Source organism: Silurus aristotelis (assembly GCF_946808225.1).
Source record: "Silurus aristotelis genome assembly, chromosome: 13".
NCBI lineage: Eukaryota > Metazoa > Chordata > Actinopteri > Siluriformes > Siluridae > Silurus > Silurus aristotelis.
The window spans coordinates 17,360,648-17,378,729 of NC_139586.1; the positions used below are offsets into that span (position 1 = coordinate 17,360,648).

The 18,082-nt window shown below is 36.7% G+C and overlaps 2 protein-coding genes across 3 annotated transcripts in view; both read left to right on the forward strand.

The window, feature by feature from the left end:
- The window catches only part of vat1l (vesicle amine transport 1-like), a 28,496-nt gene extending 19,711 nt beyond the window's left edge, over nucleotides 1-8,785 (forward strand). The window contains exons 8-9 of the mRNA XM_083558869.1: nucleotides 5,679-5,762; nucleotides 6,766-8,785. Of these exons, the coding sequence (XP_083414995.1) occupies nucleotides 5,679-5,762; nucleotides 6,766-6,864 (183 nt within the window). The 3' untranslated portion in view covers nucleotides 6,865-8,785. The remainder of the gene's footprint in view (nucleotides 1-5,678; nucleotides 5,763-6,765) is intronic.
- A 4,234-nt stretch (nucleotides 8,786-13,019) lies between these two features.
- clec3a (C-type lectin domain family 3, member A) lies at nucleotides 13,020-16,278 on the forward strand. 2 transcript variants are annotated; one of them, XM_083558872.1, is made up of 3 exons: nucleotides 13,020-13,171; nucleotides 13,277-13,357; nucleotides 15,212-16,278. In XM_083558872.1, exons 1-3 carry the CDS (start codon nucleotides 13,090-13,092, stop codon nucleotides 15,607-15,609), a joined length of 561 nt encoding a protein of 186 aa, XP_083414998.1. In that variant the 5' UTR covers nucleotides 13,020-13,089; the 3' UTR covers nucleotides 15,610-16,278. The 2 variants fall into 2 exon arrangements, with proteins under 2 accessions (XP_083414998.1, XP_083414999.1); XM_083558873.1 differs by having other exon boundaries at nucleotides 13,023-13,171; nucleotides 13,280-13,357.
- Nucleotides 16,279-18,082: the final 1,804 nt, after the last annotated feature.

An 18,082-nucleotide genomic window follows, 5' to 3' on the forward strand; every position in this document is an offset into this window, starting at 1 on the left:
GGCTGCAATATAACAAAGAGTGAAAAATTTAAGGGGGTCTGAATACTTTCCGTACCCACTGTATATATATATATATATATATATATATATATATATATATATATATATATATATATATATATATATATATATATATATATTAACATCACTGCAATAGAGCTAAGGTTTCTGCTGGTTTGGGAGTATAATGGAGAAGATTACAGAAGGATGAAATTACACTGACTCTTCACTAAACCATGCTGAGTTACTTTGGTACAAGCTGCCAATTTGTACTAAGATGAGATTTCTTGAGGTGGTGTAATGAAAGAAAATCTGGAAATCACCAGGGGATGATTAATAAATAGTACGAATTTGAGATCCTAAATGTATTGCATATTTGAATGTGTATCATTGTGTTTGTGGAAGAAATGACATACTCATAAAAAGTGATGACTCTAAGTGATGACTCTGGAGACTTCCACAAATAATAAAAAAACACTTTTTAATAGAAACCTAGACCAAAATCAAAGTGTTTGTTAAATAAGAACAGGCTTTATTAAATCATATATAATAGGAAAATAAGCTACACCTGGTTGGTGTAATACCCCCCTCTGGGTAGCTATGTATCTGTAACTCTGCTCCCAAAGTGCAGAGCCTGAAGTGCTTTATTGCCTATTATACAGTGGTCCACCTAAATAATCTATTCTGATTGGCTGGAAGATAGATCTGGCCAGTGCAATCATCCCTGTTCTAAACTAGAGGAAATTGTAAGCATTTATAAATTTGAGCTAGATTGATGATCTTTGCATGATGATCTTTGCAACTTATTTGGAGAATTTGGCCATTGTAATAAATAGGACAAGGCAAAAGATGAATTTGACAAACTGGAGATGAATGCAGGCCTCAGGTAGTTGTTTAACTCCACGCATTAAAATGGTGTAACACACTCCTAGCCATGGATTATCTAATACTTATACCTAAGGAAACTACTCTAATGTTGAATTTATTCATTACAACATATAATGTTTTTTATAGTTTGTGGTTAAATTGTAGAGTTTCACAACTGCTCTGAAATGTTAGTTTCTATACGGATTTATATTAAAGCATTTTATAAAGTCGTGTATTCACCAGCCTCTCTCAGCCTGTATCTTACAATTAAAAAAACTGAGAAAGCGGTGAACTCTTTCTGAAACGTTGTTGTGAAATTCACAGATCACTACACTGTGCTGACAATGGAGACTCCATCCATAAAATGTTAAATGTCTCTTAACAGAACTATAGCACATACAGTGGGTACGGAAAGTATTCAGACCCCCTTATATTGTTCACTTTTTGTTATATTGCAGCCATTTGCTAAAATCATTTAAGTTCATTTCTTTTCCTCATTAATGCACACATAGCACCCCATATTGACAGAAAAACACAGAATTGTTGACATTGTTGCAGATTTATTAAAAAAGAAAAACTAAAATATCACATGGTCCTAAGTATTCAGACCCTTTGCTGTGACACTCATATATTTAACTCAGCTGCTATACATTTCTTCTTATCATCCTTGAGATGGTTCTACACCTTCATTTGAGTCCAGCTGTGTTTGATTAAACTGATTGGACTTGATTAGGAAAGCCACACACCGGTCTATATAAGACCTTCCAGATCACAATGCATGTCAGAGCAAATGAGAATCATGAGGACAAAGGAACTGCCTGAAGAGCTCAGAGACAGAATTGTGGCAAGGCACAGATCTGGCCAAGGTTACAAATTTCTGCTGCACCTAAGGTTCCTAAGAGCACAGTGGCCTCCATAATCCTTAAATGGAAGACGTTTGGGACGACCAGAACCCTTCCTAGAGCTGGCCGTCCGGCCAAACTGAGCTATCGGGGGAGAAGCGCCTTGGTGAGAGAGGTAAAGAAGAACCCAAAGATCACTGTGGCTGAGCTCCAGAGATGCAGACTGCAGCCCTCCACCAGTCGGGGCTTTATGGCAGAGTGGCCTGACGGAAGCCTCTCCTCAGTGCAAGACACATGAAAGCCCGCATGGAGTTTGCTAAAAAACAGAGAAATAAGATTTTCTGGTCTGATGAGACCAAAATAGAACTTTTTGGCCTTAATTCTAAGCGGTATGTGTAGAGAAAACCAGGCACTGCTCATCACCTGTCCAATACAGTCCCAACAGTGAAGCATGGTGGTGGCAGCATCATGCTGTGGGGGTGTATTTCAGCTGCAGGCACACGACGACTGGTTGCAATCGAGGGAAAGATGAATGCGGCCAAGTACAGGGATATCCTGGACGAAAACCTTCTCCAGAGTGCTCTGGACCTCAGACTGGGCTGAAGGTTCACCTTCCAACAAGACAATGACCCTAAGCACACAGCTAAAATAACGAAGGAGTGGCTTCACAACAACTCCGTGACTGTTCTTGAATGGCCCAGCCAGAGCCCTGACTTAAATCTAATTGAGCATCTCTGGAGAGACCTAAAAATGGCTGTCCACCAACGTTTACCATCCAACCTGACAGAACTGGAGAGGATCTGCAAGGAGGAATGGCAGAGGATCCCCAAATCCAGGTGTGAAAGACTTGTTGCATCTTTCCCAAAAAGACTCCTGGCTGTATTAGATCAAAAGGGGGCTTCTACTAAATACTGAGCAAAGGGTCTGAATACTTAGGACCATGTGATATTTCAGTTTTTCTTTTTTAATAAATCTGCAACAATGTCAACAATTCTGTGTTTTTCTGTCAGTATGGGGTGCTATGTGTACATTCATGAGGAAGAAGAATGAACCTAAATGATTTTAGCAAATGGCTGCAATATAACAAAGAGTGAAAAATTTAAGGGGGTCTGAATACTTTCCGTACCCACTGTAAGCTATTCTTATATAAACAATTTCTTAACCCTAAGATTATCTAAATGAGCTGTCGTGAGTTGTTAGAGAAAAGGTAACACATCAGAAAATCACACCAGATTAAAGTAATCGAATTAACATGTTATGATGAGATGAAAATACTATCAGGAATGTGGTTAATCTCAAATTAACCAACTGCTTTTAAATCGAGAGTCCAACAGTGATTTAATACAAAGGGTAATAAACTGTAAGAAACCTCAAGGGTTCAAGCAAATGTGAACTTTTTTCCAATAAGTATATCATTTCTAATGAAACCTATCCTTCGCTTCTCATCTAACAGAGGATAATCATTCATATTTGTTTTGAAAAGTGCAAAACTAACATTCCTGTAATCTTCATGCCGAATCCAAAAGACACAGTCCATTTAACGATTAAGTACAAGAACACTGTTACTAAGCAACTGAGAAATATTGATACCAAAAATAATCTGGCTAATGATTAAGATAGCTAGCAAGTGGACTTTGACGACAACAAGGGAAGAAACAATAAGACAAAAACATTGGTGGAAAATCAAGATTTTGCTCAAGAAACTCCATCAAGATTCAACCTGGATAGCTTTTCTCTGTCTCTCTTGACTGATTGTTTAGTTTCTCTCTTTCTTTTTCTCTCGCTCTCTCGCTCTCTCGCTCTCTCGCTCTCTCTCTCTCTCTCTCTCTCTCTCTCTCTCTCTCTCTCTCTCTCTCTCTCTTTCTCTCTCTCCTATCTGTCTATCATCACGAGATGAGACATTTGATGTATATGTACGTGTATTTCTCCCTGTGTTAAAGAACTAGGAGGGGGACTCAGCAGCATATAGAATATGAACATCATATAAAATATTTTTGTCTGCTATCTAAATACTTATATTTATTGGGAACTTTATTGCACATTATAGTTTTGAAATGGTTTAAAAGTTAGGGCTGAAAAATATTTTCAATCATGTTTTCGGTTTCCTCAGAAAGCTGCTGATTGCTTGATTCTGATTTGGTCTGATTTTGACTGACTTGTTTTTTCTTAGTGAAAATAAGTTAAACATAAAGAGAAAAAAACAGCAAATTTATAGCTGCTACCATGTGAGCTAAAAAAGAACTAACTCATGAACATTGCTTTTATAAAAAAAAAAAAAAAAAGGTTATTTATTGGCTATTTGCGATTGTATAGAGGGAATAAAATACTGCAGTATGTACACTTATAGGAAACAAATCACCTTTAGGACTGTAACAGTAACTGTGCTTTGAGTCAGCGATCACAACATTCCATCATTGATTCATTTAATCTTTTATACTTTATCTAATACTGTGGTAAGCAGATAAGCAAAAAAAATCTACCAAGACTGCTGAATTATTAATGTTATTCTCCAAACTAAGTGCACTAATTCCTCACTTAAAAGAAGCAGAGCTACCATCGAGGTCGCATAAAAGCGAGAACGTTTTTAGAACTGAGCCTGGCGTAGCCCGCTAGCTGTATTCCCAGGCTACGGCGAGTCAAATGTGCACTTTAACAACAATGCAGAGAACAAGCCACTGCTGGCGACGGTAAAATTATGTGCAGGTTACTGCTGTAAATCAGGCACATTATCATAAAATGTGGGTGCAGCTCACAGAATATGCTTTCTGACCATGAAACTGTGGAGAGACACTCATCAGAGTGATTCAGAAGCGAATAATGAGTCATGATTTTACCACAACAGCAAGCTTTTTTCTGTCAAAAACAGACATGACTCAGTGGTGTATTATAAAATCAATATGCTTTGTTTTCATGCACAATTAATGTTATGTCACATTTGCATATTGTGTCTGCACTGTGTATGCTGTATGCATATGTGTGTGTGTGGGTGTGTCATGAAAATTATGACAGGGTCAATCTTGTGTTTGTGTGAATTATTAGTCTGAACTGAGCTGGATGCGTTTTATCGTTCCCGGCCGAGTGGCTTCATTTCGAGGCAATCAAACCTGTTTTGCAATGCCACTGAGATGAAACTGGATTCGTGTCGGGGGATGCTGGAGAGGCTGCAGTTCATGGTTTATGAGGCAAATGGTACTCACCAGAGGACGATTTGGCAGCTGCTGTTAGAGCTAAAACACACTTGGTGCCCTGTTTACAGGCTGCAGCTGCTGCAGGAATACACAAAATAAGGATTATGAGGACAGTCTTGATTATAGTCTGTGCACAATAGAAACAGATGACGAACAATAGGAGAAAATAGCACACTTCATAATGCATTATTTGCAGTATTGATACAAAGGCTGAGGCTAAAACACTTCAAGGAATATGTTACCCCGAGACATATACAAAATATTGATATTAAAATGATGTTGGTTGTTTATTCAAGTGATCCAGCAGGCTTGAATGAAAAATTAATGAAAGATGTTTGCAAAATGATCATTCTTTGGAAGTCTTTATTTTCTTTATAGGAGAGTGTACAGAAGGGCAGTCTGATCATGTGATCATGTGTAATTGATGGCGAGTTCCAGTGGCAACAGCTTTTGCCATTATGCAATTTTGCCTTATTCAGCTACATGGTATTATTATTATATAACGTAAAATGATATTTTCATAAACATAGCATAGCATCTGTTGCTCTTTGATTCCTGCCCTTAAAAATACAGATGCGAAACAGGTTTAGCATCTGATCGAAGCCAGCAGCACTTCAGACTGTGTGTGTGTGTGTGTGTGTGTTTATGTGTGTGTGTGTGTGTGTGTGTGTGTGTGTGTGTGTGTGTGTGTGTGTGTGTGTGTGTGTGTGTGTGTGTGTGTGACTGTGTGTATATATTTATATGCACACACATATATCATGCATATTCATTTTTACTCCAGGTGAAGGAGGCAATGCAGAGAATCCACGACAGAGGAAACATCGGAAAGCTGATTCTGGATGTCGAAAAGTCTCCCACTCCTTTAGTGAGTAACACAACAAAGGGAACTGTGTGTCTGTATTTGGGTTTGCATACGCAAATCAGTGACTGAGATGAATAAATAAAGAACAGCAGCTGAAATCAGAGCAGAAGGGAACGTTAAGCACACCTGTGTCCTGTTGACAAGAGCTTAAAAAAGAGAAAAAGCACTTGATGACAGTGATTGAGAAATACTATGACTTAGTTTCCATGGAGATTTGTTCAAGTAGTGCTGAGAGCGTCGGCACACATAATGGCTCATCAAAAAAACAACAAGAACATTTTATCTTCTGCTGGAAATCAGGTTTCTGTCACAATTTAACCTCAAGTTTCTAAGAATGTACAGAGGTTATTAGGTGTCCACCTTCGCCTCCTAGCTGAGGTACTGCCTTCATTCTCAAATTACAACACACATGCTCTTACTTATGGAGATCCTTTATAAGTAGAAATTAATTACTACATTTTAAAAGATTTGTTAAATAAAAGGAAGGCTTTTGACACCTTGTAATTTCCTGTCATTTCTGAATTCTTACAAATGATTTAATGGCCTTTTGTAACAACTTCATATAAAGGTATAAATGTGTAAAAAAAAAAAAAAAAAAAAAATATATATATATATATATATATATATATATATATATATATATATATATATATATATATATATATAAAAGAGAAAGAACGAAAACACTAAAAGCTTAATTTTAATGCAGTGTTCTCAAAAGTTTAACGCTTTTAGACACTACATTTATGGCATTTGGCAGACACCCTTATCCAAAATGACATTTATCTCATTCATACAACTGAGCAGCTACGGGGTTAAGGGCCTTGCTCAAGGGCCCAGGAATATCAGTTTGGTTTGGCTGGGATTTGAATTCACTAAACTACCATTTTCCACACTATTAGATTCACGAGAAATAAGCATAAAAAATCTAAGAAAGAAAGAAGGAAGGATGGTGGTGCTTTGTAGCCTGGTGGTTTGTGTTAAAGCACGTGTGCTGCTCCTGCAGATGGCGAGCGACAGCACAGAGACGAGTGAGGCAGGTGAGGAAGAGGAGGAGCATGAAGGAGACAGTGACAATAAGGAGCGAATGCCCTTCATCCAGTAAGCCCTGCTGATGATCCCCATTGGAAGGAGAAGAGACTGTGAGGGGATAAGTGCACCGTGTTTCCCCACGCTGTAGTGAAGTGTACGAATGTGCAACTGTAGTGCGTTTGAAAATATCCTTTTTGCCAACTGTCCAACTCAAGTGCCATTCCCAGCACAGTGCTGAAGTGCTTCAGTGTTTCTGACCATATGTATGTGCGCGTGTGTGTGTGAGTGTGTGTGTGTGTGTGTGCATGTGTATGTGTGTGTGTGTGTGTGTGTGTGTGTGTGTGTGTGTGTGTGTGTGTGTGTGTGTGTGTGTGTGTGTGTGTATTTCTCTTTACAGCTCTGTGGATCTTCTAAACATGTGTATTTCTGTTGTGTTAGTGACAGGAAAGAAAGACTTATTGTCCATTGAGCAGCAGTGTGCACAGAACTGCTCACTATATATATATATAGTCAACTGGAACCTGCAAACAAGAAAAAAGAAGACAGACATAGAAATATTGAAAATTATTATAAACTTTAGCTTATTATTAATGAATTATTTCAGTTATTATTATTTAAAAAATATTAAAGAAAGAAAGAATGTCTGTTGAAATGCAGATTTCACAGAGCCTTTCACAATTCAAAAATAATTCGAGATTTGCAGTAAAAGCTGAAGATTTGTGTGCAGGAAAATCAGTGGCTATGAGTCCTTTTGGCTTTTGTGATTCTGCATGTGTGTGCGATTTTGTGTTGTGTTTACACTATGGTGCCTGTGCTGAGCTCATGTTTCAAAAAGTATATTTTTGCAAACGTGTAATTCGTGTAGAGAAAAACTATAATGGAACCTGTAGCTGCACCTCTGCCTCTGCCTCTACCTGTACCTGTTCCTGTAGCTGTACCTCTGCTTCTTCCTGTTCCTGTATCTGTACCTCTGCATGAACCTCTGCCTCTACTTGTATCTGTACTTCGACCTGTACCTCTTCCTGTACTTGTACCTGTATCACTTCCTGTAACTCTACTTGTACCTGAACTTCTTCGTGTCATATAACTGAACCTTGTTCTGTGCCTGTATCACATGTACTGTACTCTGAAACGAAGGAAACATGCATCATACCTACATACTGTATAATCATATTTATCTAATCAGCAAAAAATCTGATAGTCATAACACATTATACTGTAGATAAAGTACAGAACTACAGAAAACCTCTATTAGTGCAGTCTGGATTAGTATTTTTGCCTTGACCTTTAAAAAATTGATAAAAAGGAAGATGATGGTGGACGATGATATTGAATAAATGTTTAATTATTTCTTAACGTCTCAAAGAAGAAAGATGAAAAGAAATAAAATGTAATGAAAAAACTAGAAAAATCATGAGAATCAAGAAATAAAGAGAGAAATTTAAGACAGAGAAATGACGAAAGGAAGAAGAAATGAAACAATCAAACACAAATAAAAAAGGAAACCTTTTTATAGTTTTAATTATTAAAGCCTCCACTTTTTGAGCTCATATAATATGCATATTCTGATAATAAAATATTAATATTGAAATGAACAGAAGAAACTGAACATTTAATGACATTAATTGACAAGAGATTTGTCGTATCTAATCATAATTGCACTTTCATCAACACAAAACTAAAACAGATGAACAGTGAAGAGGTCAGAGATACGCTACATTCAGTACGCCAGTACGTCTGAAATTACAAACCCAAAACATGAAATGTTTTTTTTCTGGTTTGTTTGCTGTTTTGCGTGTAGTGTCTGAAGTGTGTGAAAGCTTGTTGACTTGCCTTAAAAAGTAAAAAAAAAAAAAACTTCATACTTGGTATTTGTGTCTCGAGCCGCTCGAGCAGAGAACAGAATGATGTTTTGATGTAGTGTAGCTTTAATGCTTTTACTATGTTGTGCAGAGAAATTCTGAGTTCCAGAAATAAAGACTTGCAGAGCATGGGCTTCGTGTGCTGTCGTTTTTTGGTCTTGGTTTTAAATTTGAAAGACAAATCATGTTGGGAAAATCCGTCCCCCTAGCGCAAGAATGTTTTTCGTGTAATGTGTGTAACAAACATTTTCATTTTACTTTATTTACCTAATTAATATGGTCACTTAAAAAAATTGAGGAAAGGCATATTGTTTTTGAAGTGTAGTCAATTAAAAAGTTATATATTATGCACTAAATTGTAGTGAAATAAAAAATTTCCAAAAATGAAAACTGATAAATACTACTTAAAAATGTACTTATGTACAGTAACAAAATAAAAAGACTTTGTAATTATGTGCTAAACTCATGAATGAGGAGATTTTCCTGAGTTTCTGCATTGATTTGAAGAGACATTTTCAGATTCAATGGTCAGAAATTCTAATTGATGAGTGCAAGTTGAATGTTGCATTAGCACGCTAGTCATGAAAACAAACATTGGAAGCACATTAGAGCTTTTACGTTAGCAAGAGCTAGCTAATGGATTAATTATTTGTTTGCTCCTATGTAAGAAAAAAACGTTTATTTAATTAGTAATTTTGTTCCAGTAACAGAAGCACACAATGAAAGGTACCATAGATATGTTTGTAGCTACGATGATAAAGCAAAAAAGAGTTTTTCCGATTTAGATCACATCAATTAAAACACAATTTCCTGCAGTTATGCTATGTATTTCCATTTATGTTCATTCATTCTATCTGTTCTTTCAGAGCACTGTTTGATACGTTGTAAAGTCACTACAGATTTATTGCCCCTTGGCTAAGCAGCCTGGAAATATACAGGAAATGACAATGCTGTCTGTGATATAAAAGCAGCCTTTCTGACCTACAACGATATCATACGTTGACCTTTTCACTTGCTTCGCTCCAAATAAATTAAGTGTGACAAAAATATTTACAGTGCACGCTTTATTCTCAGTCACGCTCTGTGATTATAACATACTGAAAATCCTGCTTTTTTTTTATTATTCCTTTTAAAGCCTAATAATACATTTGAAATATTGACTCTTATTAGATACACTATAAGGAACATCTACTCATTTATTTTACAATTACCTAAACAGCCAATTGTGGCAGCAGTACTATGCATGAAATGGTGCAGATTTGTTAGTTTCACATAAACAATGGGGACCGTAAATAAGATCTGAATGGGTGTCTTGTCTGTGAGATGAAAAATGGTGTAAAATCTGCTGGTTTTAAAATAAAATAATTGCTGATCTTGCATTGTTACCCACTGCATTCTCTACAGTTGAAACAGTATACTTCGGAAAACTAAAAACATCCTCCAGGTGCAAGTTTTAAAAGTGAAAACAAGGTGGATTGAACAAGTTTACTTCAGATTACATTTTCTGCTCACATTTGGAAAGAATGGTTATATGAAGTGCTGCACAAAACTCAGATTTCATGAAAAACTTAAACCTCCTCTATGGCAGAAACAGCCATCTGCTTGACATATATCTGCATGATGTATATTTTTTTTATGTAGCTGCAACATGATGTCAATTTGAATGTTGATCAAACTAAATCAAATCGAATAAAATAACATTTTATTTGTCACATACACATACATACAGAGTACGACATGCAGTGGAATGCTTTTTACGACTGTGCGGCATTCAAGTATAAAAGGGAATGGAATATAAAAGGAATGGAATGAGGAAAAATAAAAACCAGGAAAAAAAAGAAGGTAGATAAATAAAAAGTATAAACTATATAAAATATAAAATATATGAAGATATATATGAAAATATGTATATATACATAGATGCATATGACAGTAAAAATGAAAGTGATTAACATGATTGTTCTTAAAGTATGCAGTATGGTGTGGTATAAAGTGCACTGTGCTGTGAAAGTCCAGAGTTAAAGTGTTATAGTGCAAAAAAGTTGGAGATGGAGAGAGAGGTCCAGTACTATCCTGGGTGTTTCCTGGTTTAAACTCCAAATGGCCTGCAGAAGGAAGCTCCTCCTCATTCTCTGTGTTTGCTTTCAAGTATTGGAAACTCTTTCCTGAACCCTGCGGGGCCTTCTTCACCAGGGTGTTGATGTGACAGGACCAGGTCCTGTGTGATGTGAACACCTAGATACCGGAAACTGTCCACTCTCTCCACTAGAGTTCTGTTGATGTTTAGCAGGTGGTATGACTGCTCCTGCTTTGTGCTGAAGTCCACTATCAACTCCTTAGTCTTGCTGACGTTCAGGAAAAGGTTGTTCTCCTGGCACCATCTCTTTTGGTTATTAACCTCTTGTAGGTAGGCCGTCTCGTCGTTGTTAGAGATCAAGCCCACCACAACAGTGTCGCCAGCAAACTTGATGATGGTGGTGGTGGAGTTGGAAGTGGCCACGCAGTCATATGTGTACAGTAAGTACAGCAGGGGGCTCAGAACACAACCCTGGGGAGCTCCAGTGCTGAGGGTGAGGGTGGTAAATTTTATAGGTAAATATAGGGTAAATTAAGACTGAGGACGCACCCAGCTGAAGGTCTGTCCTCAGTCAAGAGGTTTAAGTGTCGGTGGGCTTTAGTGTTCTTTCGCACCGTTGGCTCGTGTCAGACGGAATCGCTGTTTTTCAGTGATTTTGCATGGTGAGCAGCGGCGGAGCTCATCGGCCAGAATAAAATTTACCTTATATTTATTTGATATAATTGATTTCATCCTACATAAATGTTCTTATAAGGATTTCAGAGAAAAACAGTGTTTGTGTGCATGTGTGAGAGAGATGGCCCACGGTAATTCAAACATCAGCCTTCTTTCCACTCCCTCCATGTCTCACAGAATCAGGGTCTATAAATACTCCTGTCAGGACAGAATAAACTGGACTTTCTCGCAGTCTCTCTGACTGTATTTAAACCTTCTTGTACATATACACATTTTAAACTGTTTCAAACTAAAACTTAAACTGAGTGTAGCTTTTTGACAGTAGTGTCTTAATGGTAAATTGAATTGTAGTATATATAACAAATAAATGCTGCTGTTTCTTCAAAAGAAAAAAGCAGACCCTTGTTGGGTGCATAAGTATTCGTCCCTTGGGATGAGTCTACAAAAGCTGTTGGCCACTATTGAGAAATTGAGCTATTATCTTTGAACATCTGGATCCTGATATTCTTTCTGGCAGATTTTTTTTTTTCAAACCAAATGTCAGACTGGATAGAGACCTGTTTTTAAACAGTAAATTTTTTTTTGTCTTGTCACAAATTCTCGATCGGATTAAGGTCCGAGCTTTGAATAGGTCACTTGAGCACACACGGGTTCTTGGTTTTGAAACAATATAGTGTAGTTTTGGCATTATGTTCAGGGTTATTGTCCTGTTGAAAGATTAACCTCTGCACCATTCTTAATCTCTTTAAGATTGAAAAAGATTTAGAATTTTAGGATTGACCTATTTGGCCTCATCCATCATGCCCTCAACCTGACCAGTTTTCTAGTCCCTGCTGAGCACCCCACAACATGGTGCATGTAACAAATGCAACCATTAGGCCTCAATGTAAAGATTTAGAAGATTGTTTTTCTGTATCATGAACAGTTTTTGCTCTTTTTGTTGAGGTCAGGAGGTTCAATTTTGGTCAAATTAGAGCAGAGAGAAGTCTTCTACGTGGTTATTTGTTTGTGACAAATACAAATTTTGAATCTTGAATCTTGGTTGCGTTGTCTCTGTGGTGCCTTTTTGCAAACTTATATGGATTTTTCTTTCGCACCACTCTTGGTGTGTGTTAGGTATAATATACTTTTACTTCTCTTATTTAAGATACGAATTTCTCCCATTCCTTTAGAGCTACAGTTGACCTTATGATTGCTAATGACTTAATGGTTGCCTTCCTTACCAGGTTGCTGATTACTGGTGGATGGTTTTCTGTTTTTGCAATGTATTCTTTCTGTTTTTTTGTTTCACATTTTTTTTTCCATGTTCTTGTGAATAAATCGTAATAAATTTGATTATGTTAATGAAGTGGGAAAATAGTTTTTAATGTTATTCTGTACTGAATGTACTGTGACGCTGAGGTGGCTTGTTGACAGAAGACTGGAAGAAAAAGAACTGCATGCTGGCCCAGGTAAATAGTTATGAATGGGTGGATACAGTAAAAGGGTTGTTTACAGCACCTCTGGTATGCAATGCACTTGTTTTTGGAACTCACACTCCAACTCGAACATTTTCAGCCAATAAACTGGGAGTCTGCATGTCGAACGCTGGTGTGTATTTGGCGAGCTGGTCACTCTCTCAGGGGCTTCTTGTACTCGTATAAATGTAGGCTCTGTGTGAGCTGGCTGCTTTCTCACAGTAGCCATGGCTTTTGCACGGTTGATTCTTCTCTTCTTGCTGTCCCTGCTTCATCATGGATGTGCCAGAAAAGCTGTTGCAGGTCAAGGTAATTATAAAAAAAATCAATAAAAGAATGTACTAGAATTATTTCATGGAATTGGTGATTATACATCTGCATAATATTTTTTGTTTCTTTCTGAATGTGACTAAGAAGATGATGATATCAAGGCACAAATCGATAAACTATGGCAGGAGGTGAATTCTTTGAAAGAGATGCAAGCTCTGCAAACAGGTAGACTGCCTTTTCTATATACAAATCACCATTACACCCCCTTACACTGTGACTAGATACAAATACAGGTGTGTAATGGTCCTAACATCAGTACTCTTATTGAGCGCATACTAAAAAGGTTTGCAGGAGTTTCTCAACATAAGCTACAAATATATTGTGCATTTTTGTTCTCCAGGAGGCAGGAGTGCAAATGTGGTAGGAAAATTGTACAAAAATAGCCATGTCATATACTACGGGCTTCATGGCTCCTCAAGATTCTTCAAGAATTCAAAACAATGCATCCATTAATTAATTATTTAAATTTAATATCATCTCATTGGCTATTAGTTTTACACATTCATTTTTTTTTTTTTTTTTTTTATCTCTAAAGACAATTATCTAATCAAAATGCTTGTTTTAATTCCACAAGCAATGCAAAACAAGTAAGCAGTGTTACAGCTTGCACAGAGGCCAACTATAATGTATGATCCTGTGGTTTTGGACTCCGAAGTTATATTTAGACAGTTTAGGTTTATGTGGGAATTCTGCTAGTTCCACATCCTACACTGTGATTTTATTTTCAACTAGGTGATTATCTAAATTAAAATGACCCTTTAAATGCTCTGTGTTATGGTCACATAAACCTACTGACTGCCTCTTGCATTGGGAAAACGTTTTCACTATTTCTGCTTGCCCTATTTAGTCATATAGAGTTTGTGTCAATGTTAAATCATTTCTAAATGGAAATAAAAAAACGCTGTGCTCCTGCAGGATGATTTAAGCAGATATTCTAATGATAGCTACAAATGCAAAGCCACTTCTGTACACAATATCATATCATGTGGGTTATGGAGGTGCAGCAATAAGCTTACAGTTCCACTGTCCCGGGTTTAATCCTATGCATAGGTTACTATCTGTGTGGAATTTCGCAGGTTTCTCTTGTGGAGTCCCATTCAGGGTGTATTCCTATCCCATGCCTGGTGTTCTTTGGATAGACGCTGCATCTGACCAGAATAAATCAATAAATGCACATTAAGTGACTTTCCACTTCATAAATAAATGCATGAGCAGCTGCACTGCTGTTAGCACCGTAGTGATCTATTAGGTATCACTAAAGGAATAAACATAATTATAAATGATCCAGTAATGTTTTAGATAAAAATTATGAACACATTTAAAACAATATCTAAACGTGTAAAGGGTTTGCAGGAAAAGAAGTAAAAGGGAAAATCACTATCCAGATGCAAAACTTTTATTTTTGTGAAAATATTAGACGTCACCTACTGAAACTAATCCTGTTCACATGGGGGTTTATAATGGCATCTTGGTTACCCCTGGAGCACTGTTTTATTCTGAAGAGTGCATCGGATCAACTTCGGGAGGTTTTGCTGCCCTCTGCTGACGGAAAGAACTATCTGTGCATCATATAATCAAAGTTACGAATGATTTAATAATACCTATATTCATGGAAGTGACATTCTGTTGGGTATTCTTTAATGTAAAATGTATTCTTTGATGGCAAAATTTCAAGAAGCAATATGAGAAAAGGGAGACAAGAACAAGCAGTATACAGTCCTGCAATATCATTGTGGAGTAATTAGTTAAACACCAGTTAAACACTGGCTGAATTCTGGTATTTAGAAAAAAGGTATTTGACAGACACCCTTATCCAGAGCAACTTACAAAAGGGTGTCTATCAAGTCTCTATCAAGAAGTATATCCTGATACTGGTTCTGCATTAACATTTTATACAGACCCTAACAAGAATATTACTACAAGTGGTCCAACTAAAGACATGACTTCTCAAATTCTTATGAGACTCTTATACCATCTAAAAAAAGCAGCCAAAAAAAGTTTTTTTTTTTCTGTTTTTAGTTTGTCTTCGTGGCATCAAAGCTCACAAAAAGTGTTACCTGGTCATTGAAGAACCCAAGCATTATCACGAAGCCAATGAGGACTGCATTGCTCAGGGTGGAACCCTGGCAACACCTCGAAACCTGAGGGAAAACAACGACTTACGCGACTACGCCAAAATCAGCTCACCAGGCACCAAAGACTTCTGGATAGGTGTGACCGATATTGTTAAAGAAGGCCAGTACGTTGACGTCAACAGCAAGCCCATCACCTACTTCAACTGGGATCGTGCCAAGAAGGAGCCGACGGGAGGAAAACAAGAGAGTTGTGCTGTGATCTCTCTCTCGGCACAGGGCAAATGGCACGACGAGGTGTGTCGCACTGAGAAGAGATACATCTGTGAATACCTCATTCCTTAATGTAGAGCTAATATGCAATGCTACATGCATGAAGACGGTTTCATTCCTGAGGCTGGTTATTAATGCTGTAGAAGGATGCAAAGTCATATCCCACACATGTATTGTAGCTTTACACATCTGGCTTGAGAGAGACTCCAGTCAGCAAAATCAAACCTTTTATTATCTATATTAATGTTTTTCAATATGTAGAGTAACAGTCATAAAAGTACATACCTTTATTATGCTAAATTTGTTGACCATATGATTGGCTTTGTATGTGTGTCACTTTCTGGTAGTTTTTCTGTATGCCATTAATTAGTTGTTGTCATTTTCCCCATTATAGTTAATGGGGAAAAAAACCAAACAAAGAAGATAAGATAAGATATACCTTTAAGATATACCTTTATTCGTCCCACAGTGGGAAAACTTCTTAAAGAAATGTTCTCATTTTATTTTGAGGTCATATTTTCACATCTGGATCACAGGAAAGTGATGTCCTCAGAAAGCATTTCTGGGTCTAGTGTCCCTAATATATCAAACCAGAATGTGTGTATGTGTTTTATAATTATTATTTATACTTTACCTCAAAATCATGTGTTAATGTGATCATTGATTGGTAAAAAGAAGACATTTTGGTGTCATGTCACACTGCTACACAGACCTACATCCCTAATAAATAAATGGAGATAATGCAGTAAAATATTTTACATACATGCAAACATTTCACAATGTAATATGTATATAAATAAAGTTGAATTGTTATTGGTTGGTTACACAAAAGATACACCAAAGATAGGCCTCTGTTTCCGTACATACACACCAATCAACCATAACATTAAAGCCATTGACAGATGAAGTGAATAACACTGATCATCTGGTTACAATGACATGTGATACATTAGGTAGCAAGTGAACAGTCAGTATAAGTCAATGTTTGGGAACCAGGTAAAATGGCAAGTATAAAGATATGTGACTATGACAAGGGCCACATTGCAACCATTTTGACATTAATAATAAATGACATGCCATGTGTTTAAACTGTTTATAGGTTCATTAAATGTTACATGTTTCTTCAAGATATCACTTACATTATAGCACCTTTTATTCACTTCAATTCAGTTTTATCTGTATAGCACTTTTAACAATGCACATTGTCCCAAAGCAGCTTTACAGAGACAAGTTAAGTGCCTATAAGTTTATCCTTATTGAGCGAGCCAGCAATGACAGTGGCAAAAAAAACTCCCCGAGACGGTACAAAAAGAAGCATTATACATGAAGAAACATCCAGATAAGTAACAGATTAAATATACCCAAAGGGTTTAAAATTAAAATATCATATTCAATGTTACATTCATGTTTTAGATTAAGTAAAAATCTGTATACTTATATGTACTTATAGAAAATTCTTAATTTTGTACTTATACGAAAAGAAGTATTCTCTAAAAGTTCTTTCTGTACCAAACTCCTCCCGATCCTCAACCACAGCTCTCACCATCTCTCCAGGTACAAGCAAGACATGCTTCCATACTCTCCTTTGAGGTCAAATTCCACTTGAACAACTGAGTCTCTAGCAATTTTCAAATGACACCCAAAAACCGTAAAAACTTCAGACTATTTTCTCTCCCAGCAAAACTTTCAACTGGTTGTATTCTTAATGTCCTAATAAACCAGTATCAGTTTATATTATTTGCTGGAGTCGTCAAAGCACTTTGTAAGTACCTCCTGATAAGGCTATCTGCAAAATACTATAAATGTAAGTGTAAATTCTAATATAGGAGAAATGGGGGTTGTTAGCGTCCTAAAAATGTTTGCCCGTTAAAACTTTCTTGCTCTCCTTTCTGGTTTTACATAACATTCAGAAAACAACTAAATATCTCAATATATATCTCAGCATGTGAGAGTGTGTGTGAGGAGACTTGTTTAAGGGCCCAGCACTGGCAGCTTGGTGGTGCTGGGAATTGAACTCACAGCTGTATAGTGCTTTTAAAAGTGGACCTTGTCTTAGTATATATATATATATATATATATATATATATATATATATATATATATATATATATATATATATATATATATATTTTTTTTTTTTTTTTTTTTTTTTTTTTTTTTCTAATAATCAGCAAGCCAGTGGTGACTGTGGCAAGGAAAAACTACCTGAGATGGTATGAGGAAGAAACCTTAAGAGGAACCAGACCCAAAAGGAAACCCATCCATCTGGATAACACTGAGTGTCCATTCATTATAGTTGTATAATGTTCATTGATGGGTGCTTAAATGCCAGTGCAATAAAACCCCAATTGTGTAAAAATGTAAATAAAAACAGAATGCAAATTCTTATGAACCCTAATTTAATTCACAATAGAAAATTGAGTGTATATCAAATTTTCATACTGAGGAAATATACTACTGAATCTCTGATGGTATGGGAGTGCATTAGTGCCTGAGTGCCATGTTTCCATCCAGAAAACGTTTTCTCAGGAATGGCCTTGCATAT